The following is a 22,819-nucleotide window of genomic DNA, read 5'->3' as shown; positions in this document are numbered from 1 at the left end:
TATACGCTGGATTACTTCATCTGTTGTTCAGAATCAGCTAACTGCCACCACTTCCTTCTCATCCACCCACAGCACCACGCTGCTTTCACGCAGCCCGATGCCGACCTGGACGGGGAAGCGTAGAGTGGCTTGTCCCGCTGCGCAAAGCCGGACCATCATTGGATAAATGCTGGGCTTTGTCCCGCCCATCCAACGCTCAGCGTCTATGGGGGTCTATGGGGGGCGGGCTGGCCCGGATGCTCGTCTTCTGCGTGATGATTGGATGATCCGTCTGAGATGGAATGCCTTTTTGATTGGCAGTGTTTCTCCTTGCCAATCAGAGATCTTGAAGTACGAACCTCCACCAGAGTTTTTCATTCCGTCGTTCTGAACTGATCCCGACTGGCGTTGTTTGTCACCACAAGGGGCCAAGGCTGTTCAAGCAGTCCTGCTCTGCTGGCCGTTGAGGAGTCCCTGGAGAAGATAAATAATAAACACATTTATTCTGTGCTACAAACGCACCTTCAAGCTCTGGGGGGAAGAGCTGGCACGTCTCCATTTCCTCCCCTTGTGTTCATGAAAGTGAGATAGAATAGTGTCAGGTACTGCTGGTGGGTCAGTACCAGCACCAAAACGCAAACAAAGGCGCTCATTACCCGCCGTGCCGGCGCTGTTGTCCTTTTTGGATGCAGGAAGGAGAAGCGGAAATGATGCGCCTCGCACGTGAGCTAAATATCACAGCGTTCCTTGTGTCGGTCTTGTTCTTCAGTCCCACCAAAATAGGACAGCTTTGGCTATTTTTAGACGCATTTAAGCACGTGAATGGATGCAGTGGAGCAACTGTAGTTTTGTTTTGTCCAGAAGCAATAAGCTTTTTTTGGTCATTCCTTTATGAATTTCCTATCAAGTTTTCTGCTGCCGCTCGTCCCCGGCGTGTGTTTTGAAGTTGATGGATCACCTCTCTTCCTCCCGCTCATTAATTTCATCACCTTATCTCCCACACCACTTCATTGGAGCAAAAGCTAATGATAAATCCCTCGTCCATTATCCTTTAACTGAGGCAGCCATGCGCAAATGCTTCATAACGGCCAACAAATTGAACTTCAATCACCTCATTTCCACTTGCCCCCCCCCAGCCTTGAAACAGACGGAGCAAATACTGACGCGTATTTCACAAGATGAACACTTGAAGGTGTTTGCATCTTTTATTGTGCCACAAACAAGAATGCTGGTCTTCCTGCCGGCTGCTCTTCCAGGCTTATCAGGACAAAAACACTCGCTGAGGCCGTGAGAGCCTCATCCGTCTTGACGCTCGCTGCCGACACGCAGCGAACTCACCGCCCCTGGCAAAGCACACGCAAGCAAAACAATCCAAAGTAGCCCTCAGTGGCAGACATGAGGATAGTCCCCAAAAGACCAACAGGAAGTTGTCCATTCCACTTCCAGGCCTCCTCTTTCATTGCAAAACGAGACGGCAGACATTATTTTGGAAGGCAGAAATGGCATTCAGAAGACGCACTGAAAGAGGTGGTGTAGTATTGTACACTGGCCACTAGGTGTCAGTGATGCTACAGCGATGTTGCACCGGACTTGATCAACGGGCTTTTATTGCAAGGTTGAATGGTCTCACACTGGCCACAGCAAACCCCAATAAAAGGCCTCATAAAAAAACACAAAGCTGAAGTCCCACTGAACGCCCAAAGCCACTTCCTGTCTGACTCTTTGTTTCGAGCCCCAGGAGAACACATCGATAGTGACACACATCAGTCTTACGTTCTCTTATACGCCACTGTATCGGTAACAGGAGTGTAAAGGGGACTATAGGGCTGATGTTTCATGTCTGGAGGGCTCTAATGAATGAATAAAATGAATGAATGAACAATAAAAAGTGCATTTGGAAGTCTGTCTTGTAGACGCTCCGTCTTTCCAATCAGAGAAAGCAGCTTGCGTCTGCGTCGTCCGCTACGTCTGCAGTCACATCCAATTAAGAGATTATTTGCTAAAGAGAGAAGCCGTCATCGAGGCTTTTTGGTTTCCTGGCTTTGGTTCCTCAGGCGTCGTCTTCCTCGCCTGGGCGGTTGGCGCTGACAGTGACAAACGACAGCGGCAGCAGTCGGGCGCACAAACAGGTTGAAATGGGCGCTGCACGGCAATCAGGAGCCCCCCCTTTGTTTTCTCTCTGTGGCGTGACGCCGTGGAATTGATCTGGAGAGCGTGGCCGACCCGAATCAGAGGATGCGGTTCCGCTTGGAATGAAATGTCAATAAAGGAGTGCACCTCCAGTCTCTTTCACACGCAAGCCCTCCATTCTTCTCACTCTTTCTGTTTGCTTTGTGGTCCTAAGAAGTGCTTCATCCTTGTTCACACATCCATCCCATCCAACCATCCTCCCAGCCCTCCATCCATCCATCCTCCCAGCCCTCCATCCATTCATCCTCCCAGCCATCCATCCATCCATCCTCCCAGCCCTCCATCCATCCATCCTCCCAGCCATCCATCCCATCCAACCATCTTCCCAGCCCTCCATCCATCCATCCTCCCAGCCCTCCATCCATTCATCCTCCCAGCCATCCATCCATCCATCCTCCCAGCCCTCCATCCATCCATCCTCCCAGCCATCCATCCCATCCAACCATCTTCCCAGCCCTCCATCCATCCATCCTCCCAGCCCTCCATCCATTCATCCTCCCAGCCATCCATCCATCCATCCTCCCAGCCCTCCATCCATTCATCCTCCCAGCCATCCATCCATCCATCCTCCCAGCCCTCCATCCATTCATCCTCCCAGCCATCCATCCATCCATCCTCCCAGCCATCCATCCATCCATCCTCCCAGCCCTCCATCCATTCATCCTCCCAGCCATCCATCCATCCATCCATACATACATACAGTACATCCATCCATCCCACCCTCCATCCATCCATCTATTAAACGTGACCGGATGTTAGCATCTACTTAAATGTGACTGGATGTTAGCATCCATTAAACGTGACCAGATGTTAGCATTTATTTAATCATGACTGGATGTTAGCATCCATTTTAAAGTGACTGGATGGTAGCATCTACTTAAACATGACTGGATGTTAGCATCTACTTAAAAGTGGCCGGGTGTTGGCATCTAGGGATGTTAGCATATATTTAAATGTGACTGGATGTTAGCATCTATTTAAGCGTGACTGGATGTTAGCATCTAGGGATGTTAGCATCTAGTTAAACATGACTGGATATTAGCATCTACTTACCCGTGAATGGATGTTAGCATCTACTTAAACATGATTGGATGTTAGCATCTACTTAAACATGACTGGATGTTAGCATCTTATTTAAAACATGACTGGATGTTGGCATCCATTTTAAAGTGACTGGATGTTAGCACCTACTTAAAAGTGGCCGGGTGTTAGCATCTAGGGATGTTAGCATATCTTTAAGCGTGACTGGATGTTAGCGTCTATTTAAGCGTGACTGGATGTTAGCATCTATGGATGTTAGCATCTAGTTAAACATGACTGGATATTAGCATCTACTTACACGTGAATGGATTTTAGCATCTACTGAAACATGATTGGATGTTAGCATCTACTTAAATGTGACTGGATGTGAGCATTCATTTAAGCATGACTGGATGTTAGCATCTACTTAAACGTGGCTGGATGTTAGCATCTAGGGATGTTAGCATCTATTTAGGCGTGACTGGATGTTAGCATCTAGGTATGTTAGCATCTATTTAAACATGACTGGATACTAGCATCAACTTAGACGTGAATGTACTTGAATGTGACTGGATGTTAGCATCTACATAAATGTGACTGAATGTTAGCATCTATTTAAACATGACTGGATGTTAGCATCTACTTAAACGTGACTGGATGCTAGCATCTACTTAAACGTGACTGGATGTTAGCATCTACTTAAACGCGACTGGATGTTAGCATCTATTTAGACGTGACTGGATGTTAGCATCTATTTAGACGTGACTGGATGTTAGCATCTATTTGAACATGACTGGATGTTAGCATCTATTTAAACGTGACTGGATGTTAGCATCTATTTAGACGTGACTGGATGTTAGCATCTATTTAAACATGACTGGATGTTAGCATTTATTTAAACATGACTGGCCTCTGAGAGCCGCCCCTGCAATCTTTACAAAAGCAGGGTGTCTCATTCGCGCCGGTCCAAAACCACTGGCATTAACAACTGTGGCTGTAGGAAACCTCCTGATGGCAGTAGCTGCATGTGAAGTATCATGAGTGCAGCTTTGTCTAGCACTTTAAAATGCCCGCTGTGAGCGTGAGAAACTCCTGCGTGCCAATAATGGTGACTCAGTTTGTCACCACCATGACTACAACATTGGTTGTGTTGCTGTTGTGTAATATAGGCACTACTTGTTGATGAATGAGCATGTGGTTAAAGAACATTACGCGATGACAAATTAGTTGTCGCAGCAAAGCGGGGTGGGGTGACACCTCTCAGCTAAAGCAGAGTAAACACACACTTGTGGAGGTAGATGGTGGACTTGGTTCAGTTTATTTGTCATCTAAACAGTAGTCAGGCCAAAATGTTGTGTTGCTGCTGGATGTTCACAGTATCCCAGTGATGCTGTAAGTTTCTTTTCTTTTCCAAAAGAGGAAGTTTTAAGAGCAGGGGTGCTCACACTTTTTAGCTTGCGAGCTACTTTTAAAATGACCAAGTCCCAAAGATCTACCTCCTACTACAGTATAAATATACAAAGTATATATTTATTTGAATCAAATAGGAGTATGTATTTCTGTAGGTTGTACATGTATACCAGCATGCAAGTACAAGTCCAAATGATCTACCTCTTCTATAAAACATAGAACATATACAACATGTAAGCAGTAAACTGTGAAATTCTATCGTAAATATTCCTGATTAGTATTTCACATTCACATGTTCAAAGTTTCCAGGTCATCAAAGTAGTTGCTATCATAATTCCCTTCAATATGGAAATAAAGATCATTCCACATAATCCTAAATAGTTGTGTACTAGTGAGTGAGTACTGCTAATATGTCAGTCACATTAGCTATGGAACGTTCATTAGGACACACACTTCATGTGTTACATCCAGTTAAAAGACACTGCAGCCCAAGTCAAGGCAACATATTGAACAGGTTTCACCAATGGGCGCATGTTTAATGTCATCATGAAATAATAATTTAAGAAGCCAACGTGTAGAAAACACTGATTTCTGTAGTAGACTTCATGACGCCAAGCAAAGCCAGTCAACAATACACTTTTTTTCTACGTAGCTAGCTAGAGCCGCTACAAGTGAACAGATAACTTTAGTTCTAGATATAGACATCTTAGAGCAGAGTTAGTTCATCCATCATCACAATCCTGAAGATGAAAGTTGCATCTTGAAACGAATCAGGAGGGGAGCTTAATGTCAGCTGACTGATGTCACATGACAACTACAAGAAAGTGACGTTTACGCCATCGACCCAAAGTACCTTGGCGATGTAGCGGTAGCTCGCCATCGATGTAATGGCCACCCCTGATTTAAGACAAGAATGGACAAAGCGAGTGCAGCGAACGAGAGACGGATGGACGCCCACCTCGAGTTCTGGTCTTTGCAGCGATCATTTCACTGATGACTGCGGTGAAGGAACACCTTTACAAGAAGCATTTAGCTTGAAAGTACGCTATAAATGCATTTTGGAAAAGGCTGCTATTTCCGCCGGTACACAAGAAAAAAAAAAAAAAGACAAGACAGACATCAAAGTTGCCACAGAACAGAGCAAGTCATGTCTTGTTTACATAATGTCTTCTAAACACTATTCCATGATAGCGACAAGGCTGCAAAGCATTATGCATCTTCTATAAACACCTTTTCACAGCCCTATACAGTATTTACTGTGGGGAGCGTAGCGCCCTTAGCGCTCATGAAGAAGCCAAATGAAAAGAATAAGTGAAGGATCAGCTCCAGAGTAACTGACACTTACCTTTCTGTGTTTCCAAGGTGACCAGTCTTCACCTCATGTCTTAAGGCTTAAGTCCAACTTCTCTATTTCATCTCCAAATGTTTTGTTCTTTTCTCCTCAAACGATCGACACATGGCTGACATCTTGGCTCTCATCACCGTAAACATCCTCTGTCTCGTACACCGCCATGCTTGTTGACCTGAGCGATGGTACTCCGATGACGTCACTTCCGGAAAAGACGCTTTGCTGCGAGCTGTGTTGGTTTTTTTTTCCTTTTTCCTGTGAAACATTGAAAAACACGAGTGATGCACTCCCACCATCACTATTTATCACGTTGATGCCAGCGTGGACAGCAGCCTATGCACAGTGTGGGCATTTGTCCAGGACGTGCAGGGACATTACCGGCACTGGTAGTTTGTCACGCCGCTCGGGGGCTTTTTCATCTGCACGGTAAAAAGGCGCAGATGATTTGGGCAACACGGAGCATCCATCCAGCCTGGGGCGCTCTGTGTGTGATATTAGGCTGCAGCCTCCGTCACGTCTCCCTGCTCAACTTCATCACCATGCGTCTTCTTGACACCCCTCAACCCTGCTAGTGTGCTCTGGGGGCGGGGTGGGGGGGTGAAAGGTTACTCTCCAAGCACTCGCTCATTGTACACCTGAAGAACAGGATTTTGGTTTGTGATCATCATCCCAGCTGAATGGAAGCGAGATGATAAATGAATGCATGAAGCTTAGCCTCAAGTGTTTGTTTCTTTCCCTGTGAAACCCTTACTCCCACCAAAAGCCACCTCGACTGCACTCTTGGACCTCCACCAAGGCTCAGACCTTTTTTCAATCTGTAATTAACTTTTTCTTTATGGCACAAGACTTAAAGAAGCCACAAGGTGGCAGAAGTCTTGATATTTTACACATGAAAACACACTCGGCAGCAAGGAGGACGTGGAAGAGCAGGGAAGGTTACGCCATTGCCGGGAAATTTTAACACGCGTGCACACACACGGTTTAGTTCCAAATGTGAAAATTGTAAATAGTTGATGGTGTTATATTTATAAATAACTTCTTATTTGGTTGTAAAACAAGCCTTTTTTGTGTTGTTTATGTTGGTATAGTTGGTAAAGTATTTGAGCTGTCACAAATATTTGTGTGTCAAAGTGATACTTATGCTTCAACACAAAAAGCTGTTTTTCTCCCATATTTTAGTTGGGAGCTGATATTTTCCTGAAACTTTCCTATATTCTGAAAATTATACTTAAAAATATATTTACAGTGGTTTGAAAAAGTGTTTGCCTTCCTGATTTCTTTATTTTTTTTGCATGTTTGTGACACTTAAATGTTTCAGCTCATCAAACAAATGTAAATATTAGTCAATGACAACACAACTCAACACTTTATGCACTTTTTAAATGGGAGAAAAAAACATCCAAAGCTACATGGGCCTGTGTGAAAAAGTAAAGCTAATAAGTGGTTGGGCCTCCTTAGCAGCAACAACTGCAATCAAGCGTTTGTGATAACTTGCAATGAGTCTCTTACAGCGCTGGGGAGGAATTTTGCACAACTGTTGTCATTCAGCCACATTGGAGGCTTTTCCTTTTGAAGGTCATGCCACAGCATCTCAATAGGATTCAGGTCAGGACTTGGACTAGGCCGCTCCAAAGTCTTCAGCCATTCAGAGGTGGACTTGCTGGTGTGTTTTGGATCATTGTCCTGCTGCAGAACCCAAGTTGCTTTCAGCTTGAGGTCACCAACATTCTCCTTCAGCAGAATTCATGCTTCCATTTGTCACAGCAAGTCTTCCAGGTCCTGAAGACCATCACACTACCACCACTGTAGTTTACTGTTGCTATCAGGTTCTTTTTCTGAAATGCCAGATGTAATGGGACACACACCTTCCAGAATGTTCAACTTTTGAGTATTTTCCCAAAGGTCTTGGGGATCATCAGGATGTTTTCTGGCCTTAATGTTGTTTTTGTTCAGCAGTGGTTTTGGTCTTGGAACCGTTTTTGCCCAGTGTCTTTCTTATGGTGGAGTCATGAACACTGACCTTAACTGAGGCAAGTGAGACCTGCACTTGTTTGGATGTTGTTGTGGGGTCTTTTGTGACCTCTCGGATGAGTCGTGGCTGTGCTCTTGGGGTCATTTTGGTTGGCCGGCCACTCCTGGGAAGGTTCACCACTGTTACATGTTTTGGCCATTTGTGGATAATGGCTCTCACTGTGGTTGGCTGGAGTCCCAAAGCTTTAGAAATGGCTTTATAACCTTTTCCACACTATTAGATCTCAATTCATCTCACTTAAGTTATGTTTTTTCACACGGGGCCATGTGGCTTTGGATGTTTTTTTCTTCCTTAATAATAAAAAGTTTCATTTAAAAAGTGCATCAGGTGTTGTGTTGTGTTGTCATTGACTAAAATTTACATTTGTTTGATGATCTCAAACATTTAAGTGTCACAAACATGCAAAAAAATAAAAAATGAGGAAGGGGCAAACCCTTTCACACCACTATATAGATATATTGTATATTTTTGATATTTAATGAATCAAAAATAAGCTTTGTTCATGTTAGTGCATTGCGCTTGTGAGTAGCAGCATGCGTGCTTCCAGTGTTGTCACATGACTGGGGGTGTTAGCGTGCAGTCAGGATGGCACACTGCAGCTTCTCCCAGCCACTAATCCACATTTAATTGAACTCCAGAGACTTTGAAGTGAGTGGGCCATGCAGGCAGGTTTCCTATTCCTCAGAGAGAACCCAAGTGGTGGCTGTCCTCAGCTGCTGCCCTTAATGAGCTGCTTCAAGTCAGCAGCAAGCCCAGCTGCTTGGACACATTAGAATATTTCTGATGAATAACGCAGTCTCTGGAAGCACGCTGTGACAGCGAACATCCCCTTTTTCTAACTCGAGCACGAGTAGATCCCTGCAGACAGTTTTAGCAGCAAAGGCCTTGTTAACAAAGCAGTGTTAAGTGGAGGCGTTGCACATCTAAATACTGGAATTAGCAGCAGTGTGAAGTACACGGGGGCGGGGGTCACACATCTGTCTGACAGCCACCGCAAGTGGTCACGCTGACGTGCTTTCCACAAGGATCTGCTCTTTAAAGGTCCCACGCTACGGAAAATTATTTTTCACCAGTTTGAAGTAAATATTATGCAATCGTCCCTCGTTTATGGCGGTTAATTGGTCCCACACCCGGCCGCGTTAAATTTCCGTGATTCATGTTAATAAGTGGAATATTTTCATAGTTAGAGCATAGGAAACCTGTTTACCACCTTCTAAGTATGATTGTGAACACTATTAGAGTCCTCCAGACATGAAATAACCTTTGCACCCCTATTATTCAGGGTTGACACCACATTGCAGCTCTTATGCAGCTAGCAACTCACTAGCGAGCTAACCAGTTAGCCTTGAATTCATTTTTTCTAAACCTAAGAAGCCACAAATGTACCACTTCCACATGAAATGGGAGGGTAACTTTTGTTCAGTCTGTGATGTGGGACATGCTGGCTGACTTCATAAGGAAATGTCATGCAAGCTAATGTCTCATCATTACTGCCGCCTAGTGGCCACAATACTACACATCCCGTCAATTCAATTCAATATGTTCTGACTATTAATAGACCGTAGTCTGCCACCAAACACCCATCATTCATTCATTTGTGGAAAAACTGCAATATAGCGAGGAACAACTGTATCGTTAGCCCTGATGCTGGAATTGAGTTAATGCTAATAAGATGTTTGTCCACGCTGTCACTGGCAGAGTGTGTGCCTCCAAGAAGTGCTGTCTTCCACTTGTACTTGTAATCTACTTGTAATATTGTTCCAAGACCCTCAATGTATGGCAGAACACTGAATTTTATGTGCAATTGTGCTTTGTTGCAAATGCTGAGGCTTTTGTAGGCGGGGTTCTACCGTAGATGCTAAGAGTCACACACAATCAGGTAGCACTAAGGAGTGGCACAGGAGGTCACAAAAAATAAAACAAACATCACTAGCTTAGCTAACATTACATTTTAGCACATGCGAGGTTAGCATAGTCACTGAAAAAAACTAAATCACTGAACCTACAGCTCCCACGTCTGTAAGTGACGAGATACTGTAGTTTGTGCAGCTTTATTTTAGGATGTGTAGCAAAGCCTCTTTCATTTTATTTTTAAACCAAGTGGTGGGTGGATGCACGGGGCAGGCTCATCGAGCTGGGACAGGTCAAAGTTGGTATCATGATCATGAGGAAGGAGCATTTTCCATCATAATGTCACGAAAACACGCAGAGTGCCTCTTCTCTGAGAAGTGAAGGAGATGATAGATTTTTATCACTTTAGGTGCTCCTAAAGCCTCTCTAGGGACCCGTTGCGTTGCGTTGCGTTGCGTTACGTTGTGTTGCGGTCATTGCGTTACAACTGAACATTTCTTTTTTGCTTTTGAGTCAGCTTTTATTTCAGCAAAAGGAGTCTGAGCTAGGACGACACTACACAACACTATCATAGTACACCGGAGCCCGCTGGTGCAGTATGTATATAGACATACAGTGCATAGATAGGCATGGAGTGTGTATGTTACTATTCCCCCTGCGCCGTCTGATAGCTCATCTTTCAGAGCGTGAATCATCTCCTTCCTTCCCTCCTCGCTAGAAGGCCGCCATTTTAGCGCTGAAGTGATGTGTTTTTCATGAAGGCTGATCAATAGAAGACATTAATCGTCATCCTTCGGGTGCGGCGTGGAAAATGAACTGAAGTGGCCCTCTGTCCTGTTGCAGGATCTCTGCTGATCATGTGACCATGCAGCTTGGTCGGAGCGTTGTTGCTCGTCACGTTTGAATGTGTTTTGTTTGCCGATTGCAGATATTGGCGTACACGGAAGGGCTTCACGGAAAGTGGCTGTTCACAGAGATCCGGGCCATCTTCTCCAGGCGCTACCTTCTGCAGAACACCGCCTTGGAGATCTTCATGGCCAACAGAAGTCAGACATCGAGCATTGGTGAACAAGCAAAACACACACAGACAAATTGTCACGCCTTTTTTGTGTCCGTCTGCAGCCGCCGTCATGTTCAACTTCCCCGACGCCGCCGCCGTCAAAAAGGTGGTCCACAATCTCCCTCGCGTCGGCGTCGGAACCAACTTTGGCCTTCCGCAGACCAGGTCAGACTTCAGTTGTGCTTACAAGCAAATACGACAAACCCAACCCACACAAACATCCTCATCATCATCCTTCACGCCTTTCCAAAGCAACAGGCATCCTCATTGGACATTGCAGGCTGGTAGCCAGTCAGAAGCCGGAAGAAAGCCTTGTCCGGAAAAGGCTGGGACAGAATAAAGGGAATCCTCCATATAAGGGAATACTGTATATTGGACTCATTATTTTTACATTGCACTTTTTTAAGTCATATTTTCATAATGAGGGTCTTTAATTAAATATTTATTATCCTGTTTTGATTATTTCATCATTGAATTTTTGGGATTATAATAAATTAATTGATGTAATTAAATGACATTAACAATAACACAGAAATTACAAACACAAATGAATGTAAAAATAAATAGATACAGTATAGATAATAATTTAGAATCAATAAAATATATTATTAAATTATAATAAGAAAGCAAATACAACCAACTTCCAAAATCAGATACCAGAATATACAAAGGAGCCAAACACAGCAAGGCGAGTCTTTGTAGAGCACGATTCATACACAAGGTCGTTCAGAGTGCTTAAAAGAAAGGTGAAATCACTTCATAAAATCATTCCATGGAAAACATCAAATTATTCTGAGTTGAATAGAAGCGTTTTCAGCCTGGATTTGAACATGGCTAAAGTTCAGGATTGTCGCACATCTTCTGGAAGATTGTTCCAGATTTTGACAGCATAAAACTGAAACGCAGCCTCACCGTGTTTAGTCCTTAAAATCCTATGATTGTGATATAATAGCATTTTTTTTACCTAAATACTATTACCATCCATCCATCCTCTTCCGCTTATCCGAGTTCAGGTCGCGGAGGCAGCAGCCCAAGCAGGGAAGCCCAGACTTGCCTCTCTCCGCCCACTTAGTCCAGCTCCTCCCAGTGGATCCTGAGGCGTTCCAAGGCCAGTTGAGAGACATAGCTTACCAACGTGTCCTGGGTCTTCCCCGAGACCTTCTACCTGTCGGACGTGCCCTGAACACCTCCCCAGGGAGGCGTCTGGGAGGCATCCTGACCAGATGCCCAAGCCACCTCATCTGGCTCCTCTCAATGCAGAGGAGCAGAGGTTCTACTCTGAGTTTCTCCCAGATGACAGTGCTTCTCACCTTATCTCTCAGGGAAAGCCCAGCCACCCTACGGAGAAAACTCATTTCATCACTTTGGAAATCAAGGTCCCAGTGTCTGGAGGAAGAGAGGAAAGGCACGGAATCCACGTTGCTTGAGGTCTAGTGTAAAGTTTCCACAGTCAGTGATGGTTTTGGGTGCCATGGCATCTGCTGGTGTTGGTCCACTGTGTTTTCTGAGGTCCAAGGTCAGTGCAGCCATCTACCAGGAAGTCTTAGAGCATGTCATGCTTCCCTCTGCCGACCACCTTTATGGAGATGCAGATTTCATTTCGCAACAGGACTTGGCACCTGCCCACAGTGCCAAAACTACCGGTACCAGGTGTAAGGACCATGGTATCCCTGTCCTTAACTGGCCAGCAAACTCGCCTGACCTCAACCCATTGAGAATCTATGGGGCGTTGTCACGATGAAAATGCGATACGCCAGACCCAACCATGTAGTAGAGCTGAAGGCCACTATCAGAGCAACGTGGGCTCCATGGACTCCATGCCACGCTGTACTGCTGCAGTCATTCAGGCCAAAGGAGCCCCGACCAAGTATTGAGTGCCGTACATGTTCATACTTTTCAGTTGGACAACATTTCTAAAGTCCTTTTTTTCTTTGGTCGTTGGGATTTCCATTAGTTTTCAGTTATATGCATCAAAATGAAAACACTTGCGATCCATCAGTTTGTGTGTAATGAATACAGACAATATACAAGTTTGACGTTTTGAATGAAATTACTGAAGTAAATCAACTTTTTGGTCATATTCTAATTTGCTGAGCAGCACCTGTAGATTCAAGATTCAAGAGTTTTATTGTCGTATGCACAGTAAAACAGGTAGTTCTGCTATGCAATGAAATTCTTGTTCTGTTCATTCTCCCAAAGAAAGAAAAACACAAGAAAATGAATAAGAACAGAAGAAACATAAATACCAATAAATCAAGCAACAACAACAGAAGAGACATTAGCGTTTCCAAAATGGGGACTTGGAACAGCCTTCAAAGCACCTTTCATGTTGCTGTAGACTTGGTACAGGATGCTATTTTCCCTCCTGGGAAAGCCTACATGCTGGTAACATTCGGGGAGAACAGTCCCGAGACTCTGTGTCTACAAGACGCTGAAGTCCGATCTCCCGGCAAGCGGCAAATGTCCCCAACCTGACCGCCGAGTCCGGTGTATCCTCCGTCCAGCCAGGCCTCCGCGAGCACACGGCACCGATCTGACGTAGAATCCTTGCTCACAGCTCGTCCATCCTGTCTTCGAGAGAGCGGACACTGGCCAGCAGCAGGCCCCCTGAGCGGTGGCCCAGTCGCTCCAGCTTTTAGCCTAGCATGCAGGCTGCCCCTCCTGCCTCGCCTCTGCCCCGGACGCTTCACTCGCCGGGCATTCAGCTCACCAGGCCCGCAGGCTGCTGCGTCCTCCCGACGCAGAAGAAAGCCAGTCCGAGAGGCTGAACGAAAGCTCAGGGTGAACCCTGCCGATGTTCAAAAGTTGTCTCTATGTTGCAATACAACGCAGGACGTTGAATGTCCAATATGAACAACAAAATAGCAAAAAAATAGAAAAAAACGGGAGAGTGAAACAGAGACGTCTGCCACGGACGGCGCCATCTTGCTGTTAGTGCAGTGCTGCGTGACCTGTACTGTATATTAGTAAGAATAGTGTCAATAACATAGTCCCAATTATAACAAGCATCTCATGGCTGTTTGCGTTTAGGTTATCATTCCTTGACAAGTAAAACAAAACCCAACAAAGCACGTTGGTAGTTTAATGACATCATTTCACATCCTCGTCCTTTTCAGAATTTACCTTGCATAACCATATTGAAGTGCTTTACCACCATGATGTCAAATAAAGTAGCCTTAATCTCCACGATAGCTTGATGATGGTGTTGAAGTAGTTTCATTTTGTGGAGCCATAATGACCGTAATCACCCCCCACCACATGACAGTGATTTATTCCATCATTCCACTTTGTTTTAATTGGATCGGGGCTCATTTGTTTTTGTCCCGCCGCATGCAGTATCACGCCGCAGGCCTTCTTACGTATGCACTTGCAGTGTGCGTGTGCGTGCTTGTGGTCCAATTTATTGCGTATTTGTCTTCTTAACTAGCGAGGCTCTGTGTATTTTTCATATGATGACAGTGTGGTGGCAGCTAAACACAGGCTGAGGTCCTCTTTTTGTCTGGGTTTTCTCCGGATGCGACGGTGATAAATTCCCACGGAAACCAGGCGTCAATGTCGTCAATAACACAAACACGCCCCCTGGTGGCTGTGAGAGTTGTAGGGGAAGAAGTCGATGGTGCAGTCTGCCTGGGAGCTTTTGACGTGACGCTGCGACATCATGCGTCTCCAAATGGTTTGGAATTTGTGGAGAAAAGACGGCACTATTAAGTAGCATCAAATCTTAGCAAACGCTAAGCAAAAACAAATGCATAGCAATCTGTGGATATGACGGTGTGATTGTTTTCTTTTAGGCGTATCTCTCTGGCCACGCCAAAGCAGCTGTTCAAGGCCTCCAACGTCACTCAGCGATGGCAACGTCGCGAGATCTCCAACTTTGAGTACCTCATCTTTCTCAACACCATCTCTGGTGAGGACCTGCCCATTTCTCCGGCATTCCTTCCTGTTCCGACCGCTATCACCTCCTCCTCCTCCTTCCAGGTCGGACCTTTAATGACCTCAACCAGTACCCGGTTTTCCCCTGGGTCATCACCAACTACGAAGCGGACGAACTTGACCTGACACTGCCCAGCAACTTCAGAGATCTGTCCAAGGTAAGAAGCTCCACCCCTGGATAGTTGGATGTTTCTCATTTGGTGGACTGGCAGCAGCCTTTAAACAACAGCTTTACACAAGCCTTGAACAGCAGAGCGCTCCTGTCATAGTAAGAACAAGATCTTTGACTCGTGAAGACATACTACTCCTCTTTTAACTGATGACTTTATTTATAAACATGTGAAGGTTTGAGCATTACATGAAAAGAATAAGAATAATAGTTCTAATAATAATAGTTCTAACTACTCCTCCCTTATCGTGGTGGAGGAGTTTGTGTCCCAATTATCCTAGGAGGTAAGTTGTCGGGGGTTTTTATGCCCATGGTACGGTCACCCACGACAAACAGGTTCTAGGTGAGGGACCAGACAAAGAGTGGCTCAATAGACGTCTGTGATGAAAAAAAAGTTTTCCCTTGCCCGGGCCCCCCTCTGCAGCCAGGCCTGGAGGAGGCACACGATGGCGAGCGTCTAGTGGCCGGGCCTAAGCCCATGGGGCCCGGCCGGGCTCAGCCCGAAGAGACAACATGGGTCCCCCCTCCAATGAGCTCACCACTCATGGGAGGGGCCAAAGAGGTCGAGTGCAGAGTGAGCTGGGTGGCAGATGAAGACGGGGACCTTGGCTGTCCGACCTTTGGCTACAGAAGCTAGCTCCTGGGACATGGAATGTCACCTCTCTGGTAGGGAAAGAGCCTGAGCTGGTGCATGAGGTTGGGAAGTTCCGGCTATATCTAGTCGGACTCACATCAACGCACACCAAGGCTGTGGAACCAGTCCTCTCGAGAAGGGCTGGACTTTATTCCACTCTGGCGTTGCCAGCAGTGAGAGGCAACTGGCAGGGGTGGCAATTGTTATTGATGCCCGGCTTGTGGCAATAACAATTGCACACAATTATGTTTGTTCGACTTTCACCCGGTGAACGAGAGGGTAGTTTCCCTCCGCCTTTGAGTGGGAGAACGGGTCCTGACTGTTGTTTGTGTTTATGCGCCAAACAGCAGTTCAGAATACCCACATTTTTTGGAGTCTCTAAAGGAAGTACTGTAGAGTACTCCCTCAGGGGATTCCCTTGTTCTGCTGGGGGACTTCAACCCTCACTTTGGCAGCGACAGACCTGGAGAGGCGTGTATGGGAGGAACGATGATCTGAACCCGAGTGGTGCTTTGTTATTGGACTTCTGCGCTCGTCACAGATTGACGATAACAAACACCATGTTCAAGCATAAGGGTGTCCACATGTGCACATGGCACCAGGACATCATGGGCCGCAGTTTGATGATTGACTTTATGGTCGTTATGGTGTTTTGGACATTCAGGTGAAGAGAGGGGCGGAGATGTCAACCGATCACCACCTGGTGGTAAGTTGGCTCCCATTGTGGGGGAGGATGCCGGTCAGACCTGGCAGGCCCAAACGTATTGTGAGGGTTTGCTGGGAAGGACTGGCAGAGTCCCCTGTCAGAAGGAGTTTCAACTTCAAGAGAGCTTTGACCATGTTCCGAGGGAGGTAGCGGACATTGAGTCTGAATGGGCCATGTTCCGTGCCTCCATTATTGAGGCAGCTGATAGGAGCTTTGGTCGGAAGGTCTTTTCTGCCTGTTGTGGCTGTAATCCCAGAACCAGTGGTGAGGGATGCCGTCAAGCTGAAGGAGTCCTATCGGGCCTTTTTGGCTCATGGGACTCCGGAAGCAGCTGACAGGTATCGTCAGGCCAAGAGTTCTGCAGCTCTGGCGGTCACTGAGGCAAAAACTCGGACATTGTAGGAGTTTGGATAAGCCATGGAGAACAACTTTCGGATGGCTTCGAAGAGATTCTGGACCACCATTCGGCTTCTCAGTGAGGGGGAACTAGTGCACAGTCAACACCGTGTATGGTGAGGATGGTGTGCTGCTGACCTCGACTCGGGATGTTGTGGATCGGTGGAAAGAATACTTTGAAGACCTCCTCAATCCCACCAACACGTCTTCCTATGAGGAAGCTGAGTCTGGGGCCTCCACGATGGGCTCTCCTATTTCTGGGGCTGATGTTGTCAAAAAGCTCCTCCGTGGCAGGGTCCTGGAGGTGGATGAGATCCGCCTGGAGTTCCTTAAGGCCCTGGATGCTGTAGGCGTGTCTTGGTTGACACTACTGAGCAGCATTACGTGGACTTCGGGGGCAGTACCTCTGGATTGGCAGACTGAGGTGGTGGTCCCCCTTTTTAAGAAGGGGGACCTAAAGGTGTGTTTATGGAATCGCACTCCTCAAGCTCCCCCTGGTCTATTCAGGGGTTCTGGAGAGGATCCACTTCATAGTTGAATCTCGGATTCGGGAGGAGTGGTGTGGTTTTCGTCCTGGTCGTGCAACTGTGGACCAGCTCTACACTCTCAGCAGGATCCTTGAGGGTGCATGGGAGTTTGCCCAACCAGTCTACTTGTGTTTTGTGGACTTGGAGAAGGCATTCAATTGTGTTCCTCGAGGAATTCTGTGGGGGGTACTCCAGGAATATGGGGTATCGGACCAGCTAATTGAGGCTGTTTGTTCCCTGTATGACCGGTGTCAGAGTTTGGTTCACATTGCCAGGAATAAGTTGGACGCGTTTCCAGTGAGGGTTGGACTCTGCCAGGGCTGTTCTTTGTCACCGATTCTGTTCATTATTTTTACTGACAGAGTTTCTAGACATAGCCAGTTGAGGCGTTGAGGGGATCCGGTTTGGTGGCTGCAGGATTGATTTAAACCTGTGGTTGGTAGTGCTGCAGCATGCAGCCTGCAGCGAGTGTCTCCCTCTCCCGCCTGCTTTCCCCCACACTGCGCAGGCGTGCCAAAGCCAAAACAGTCTTGTCTGCCGTGTGGGACTTACCTGTCGTTTGTGAGACTGAAATTTTGCACCGTGCAAAACACGCCACCAAACATATCTCGCCGGGGTGGCACGTTAAACTTTTATTTGGTGCGGCATTACGGGGCAGGGACTTGGTGGGGTGTGGAGAGTTTTTGAGGCTTGTGACGTGGGTCTCCGGGTTGCGGGGGCAGCAGTCTCAGTAGGGAAGTTCCGACTTCCCGGTCCCCGGTCCCCGGCCCCCTCTTCCAGTTCCACCTGAAGGGCCCCAAGGCGTTCCCAGGCCAGCTGTGAGACATAATCCCTGCAGCGTGTCCTAGGTCTGCCCCGGGGCCTTCTCTCGGCCGGGCATGCCCGGAACGCCTCACCGCTGAGGTAGTAATATGAAATATGTAGTAATAATATAAAATGAATTAGTAATATCATCATGCCATTACACCACGCTGCAACAGTCAGCGCCTTGTCTCTTAGCGTTGGACCACAGTCACTTTGGATCTGCTCCTCGCTGGAGCTAATTTCTCTTTTGCATTTGTGAGAAGCAGCGTCACTTCTCTCTTGCAGACAGAGTGTATGACACGTGTTTTAGTCATGTTGCTGACATGCATGTGCTGCCACGTGGTGTATGAGCGCTGGAGCGTGGCAGACTGCACTGTCTGCAAAAAGGCCAGCAAACATGATTTTCTTTCTGGGTGCTGTTGCAAGGGGGACTCTTAATAGCGAGGCACACAGGGAGAAAAGCGTTGATGTTTGAGCAGCCGAGGTCAGGGAATGCTGCCGTGTGTGCCTGCTAATAGTGTACCATCCTTGCCATTGTTCCACACAAATAAATGAGCAGATCCTGACTTGGTGTGTGTGTTCAAACCTGATGCCACTACAGGTCTGCTACATTTTTTTCTGTGTGGTACGCAATCTAACAGCTGCCTCTTCCCATCTCTCCTTCCTCTCATGATGCTGTGTTCTTATCAAATGCACTTCTGCCACCGAGTAGCCGTGGCGTTCAAATTGCTCTCATGCCTAATCCATTAGTGAGGAGTTGCATCAGCACCCCCTTTAGCCTCTCACGTACCAAAACGTAAAAAGACGTATTGTTGGAATCGGGCTTTTGGGTTTATAAAAATGTAGAACTACGTCTTTGGTATTGAATGAGTTACAGTAAAAGATATGTAATATGTGACTTCAGTGACTGAGTGACTTGAAAGAGGAAATTTGCACGAATTCAAGAGAGTCCTCTTGTCTCACTCATTCCCCCATCTCAGCTCCCCCAACCTTCTTCTACTGTACTTCGTGTGGGCGGTGGTCTTGTACAGAGGCAGGTCATGTGGGAGGCAGTGGCGTGACATTGAGTTGTCGAATTGCCGCAAACGTGTGCATCGGCAACGCGTGTTGTCCTATCATCCCCCTGGCAACAAACAAAGGAAACCGCACGCAATTTAAGCTCCCTGCCGCCGCCGTGGCCCATCGTGACCCCTGAGGGGCTTTCTTATCATAAACTCTAACCCCAAGCTGACATCAGACGCAGGCACCCTTCCCCCATCACCACTACCACCAGTCAAGATAACATAGCCTTGATAAGCACACGCTGGACACGTCCCCTCTTAAACGTGTCTTTCCATTGGGGACGAACATCATAAAGCAAATGTTTGTTTTTGGCGCAGCTTTACCTGCTTTATTTATGGAACACAGCCTTGTGCCGTCCCTCCCTAGCCGCATTACCTAATGGCATATTGATTTTTTAACCACGTGTGGCCCATATGTTTATAACCCAAGCTTTTCCACTGTTATGATTGGACTTTTTGCACCCCCTCGAAGAAAAACAACACTTCTGTGATTGATGGATGCCACCGCACTTGTCAATCACTCTTGGGCCCGAACGCAAACAAAGAAAACTTCATTTCCGCTTTTTATAGCAGATTCACGAAAAAAGCAGAAAATTCCTGCCATATAGAAGATCCTGCCGTATAGAGGATCTTTGACTAGTGTTGTCCTGGTAGGTCCTTAAACAGCAGAGCACTCCTGTCACATATAGGATCTTTGGCTCGTGTTTTGCAGCAGATTCCAAAAAGCAGAAGAACATTCCTGTCAGAGGATTTTTTATGTACATTTTTCCAGCAGTGCTCCTGTCATACAGTACATATGATTTTTGAAGATTGTTTGACTCATGCTAAATTGAAGAGGGGACAGACAGAGATCAAATAAGAGCATCACATGCACATGTTAGCGTGCTGTAAGAGGGGACAGAGGGAGAGCAAGTAGAAATGTAATCACCAAGGTAAAAAAAGAACACTAGAATAACAAATGCCAGAAGTACTAGTAGGTAGGAGCACTGCTCTGATTTGTCTTTAGGGATGTGGTGCAAGCAGACTCCTCCGAGGTGCATTTGCAGGTGTTTGTGGCGGTCGAGCAGCAGCAGCGTTTGTCTGGCTAATTCTGGGCTCTAATTAGAAGTAGAAGATTGGCTCGTTTATCAGGACGCTCTTCGTGCTCGTGACTTATTGGCCCAATTTGTACTTCACGTCTCTCCTGCTCTCCATGCTGCAAGCTGCCTGCACCCACCCTTGGAATCATTAACACCATCGTGCACGCCACCGGCCCCCACGTGCAACCGCCCGCCCCCCGCCCCCCTGTGTGTCACTGTGGCACTTTCACTATTTCTTGTTTTATATGCCTCCTTCAGCCTTTTCTTTTTTTAATGAGTCGGCTGTTATTAGGGTTATAAATCAGACCAATGGGTGTGATGTATAATTCACTGTGTGTACTCAACCCCCACCGCCCATGCCCCCAGCAGCCCCCCGAGGAAGCCACAGTGTATCACTGTCAAGGCGGCGCTGCACACTGCGGCACTGTGTAAATCCACGCGTGGGAGCGCGGTTGGAAAAAATAACAAGCAGAAGATGCACTCTTGACACACACATAACAAGTGCAATCACACACACACACAGCAAAAGCATGCGATTACACACTCGTAACAGTAACAGCAGCTGCAATCAATACACAAGCACCAGTCCTGCAGTGACAGGCGGCCTATGATATGAAAGAGATCCTATTGATCCGTACCCCGCCAGGCCCTCAAAAGCCCATCATTCCATTACCATTGATCCACTGTCTGGGGGGGGGGTGAAAGAGAGAGAATGAGGCGCAGCCAACAAAGGACTCATAAAAATCGAAGCAGCCTGATAGTGATTTCTATAAATGAGGATTTAAATAACTGCCGATGGACAAAAGGCTGCTGTTTGTTTCCCAGACGAATGGGAATGTAACACGCTTATCATTTGGTGGTATTACGTCCCGTATTAACATTAGGGAAGAAAAAGAATGTGTGGTTGTTATGCTGCCATCCAGAAAAGGACGAGGAAAAGTGCACTGGAACGCCCAAACTTCCTAACGTTACACATGCATTTGGTCAAACATCCTTTTCTTTTCTTTTTTTAATTTCATGTATTTTATTCAAGAGAAAGCTGGATGTATCGCAAATATTTTTTCTTCATTTCTTTCTTTATTTTTTACATTTATATTTATCAGAAGAATATTTCTCACATTTTGTTTAAAATTTCTTATTTGTGGTATTGTGTAGTTTTTTTACAATAATATGTATTTTTTATCTGTTGCAAAAGTGTATTCATTAAAAACTATTTTTGTTTGGACTTTTTATCTTAAAAAAGGAATCGTGTGAAGTAGTGTGTTTTGGTTCTACTAGATAACAGCATTTATTGCATCCTGTTTTGCATGGAATTGATTATTTATTATATTTACAGTGGTGTGAAAAAATGTTTGCCTTCCTGTTTGCCAGACACTTAAATGTTTCAGCTCATCAAACAAATGTAAATATTAGTCAATGACAACACAACTCAACACTTTATGCACTTTTTAAATGGGAGAAAAAAACATCCAAAGCTACATGGGCCTGTGTGAAAAAGTAAAGCTAATAAGTGGTTGGGCCTCCTTAGCAGCAACAACTGCAATCAAGCGTTTGTGATAACTTGCAATGAGTCTCTTCCAGCGCTGGGGAGGAATTTTGCACAATTGTTGTCATTCAGCCACATTGGAGGCTTTTCCTTTTGAAGGTCATGCCACAGCATCTCAATAGGATTCAGGTCAGGACTTGGACTAGGCCGCTCCAAAGTCTTCAGCCATTCAGAGGTGGACTTGCTGGTGTGTTTTGGATCATTGTCCTGCTGCAGAACCCAAGTTGCTTTCAGCTTGAGGTCACCAACATTCTCCTTCAGCAGAATTCATGCTTCCATTTATCACAGCAAGTCTTCCAGGTCCTGAAGATTCAAGATTCAAGATTCAAGAGAGTTTTATTGTCATGTGCATGGTAAAACAGCAGTTCTACTATGCAATGAAAATCTTATTCTGTTCATTCTCCCAAGAAAAGAAAGAAAACACAAGAAAGAATAAGAACATAAGAAACATTAATACCAATAAATTAAGCAACAACAACAGAAGAGACATTAAAACAAACAAACAAACAAACAAACAAACAAATAAATAAATAAATAAATAAAGTGCTATGAGTGTGTGCGTGTGTTGCGTGCGGCGTGTGTGAGTGCTTCGTTGAGGAGCCTGATGGCCTGTGGGTAAAAGCTGTTTGCCAGCCTTGTGGTCCTGGACTTCAAACTCCTGTAGCGTCTGCCTGACGGTAGGAGTGTGAATAATGAGTGTTGTGGATGTGTGCTGTCCTTGATGAGGTTGTGTGTTCTTCGTAGGACTCTAGATTTATAAATGTCTTGCAGTGAGGGGAGGGCTGCCCCAACAATGTTCTGTGAGGTCTTGATCACCCGCTGGAGTGCCTTCCTATCACGTGTTGTACAGTTACCGTACCAAACAGTGATGGAGGGGGTAAGGACACTTTCCATAGTGCATCTGTAGAAGCAACTCAGGATTGTGGTGGACATGCCAAATTTCCTCAGTCTTCTCAGGAAGACTCTCCACCTCAGTCTCATCAATAAAAGGTCCGCCACCTCTCTTCTGTATGACATTTCAACACCACCAGTGATCAGTCCGATGACTGTAGTGTCATCTGCAAATTGAATGAT

General features: G+C 46.0%; 1 protein-coding gene across 7 annotated transcripts in view; it reads left to right on the top strand.

The window, feature by feature from the left end:
- lrba (LPS responsive beige-like anchor protein) overlaps positions 1-22,819 on the top strand; it is a 284,780-nt gene that overhangs the window by 172,280 nt on the left and 89,681 nt on the right. For all 7 annotated transcript variants that reach the window (XM_054778104.1, XM_054778108.1, XM_054778107.1 and 4 more), the window contains 4 exons: positions 10,759-10,876; positions 10,953-11,055; positions 14,682-14,797; positions 14,869-14,981. In XM_054778104.1, coding sequence (XP_054634079.1) covers positions 10,759-10,876; positions 10,953-11,055; positions 14,682-14,797; positions 14,869-14,981 — 450 coding nt within the window. The remainder of the gene's footprint in view (positions 1-10,758; positions 10,877-10,952; positions 11,056-14,681; positions 14,798-14,868; positions 14,982-22,819) is intronic.

Source organism: Dunckerocampus dactyliophorus, chromosome 6 (genome assembly GCF_027744805.1).
Source record: "Dunckerocampus dactyliophorus isolate RoL2022-P2 chromosome 6, RoL_Ddac_1.1, whole genome shotgun sequence".
NCBI lineage: Eukaryota > Metazoa > Chordata > Actinopteri > Syngnathiformes > Syngnathidae > Dunckerocampus > Dunckerocampus dactyliophorus.
This window is presented reverse-complemented; position numbering and strand designations above follow the sequence as displayed.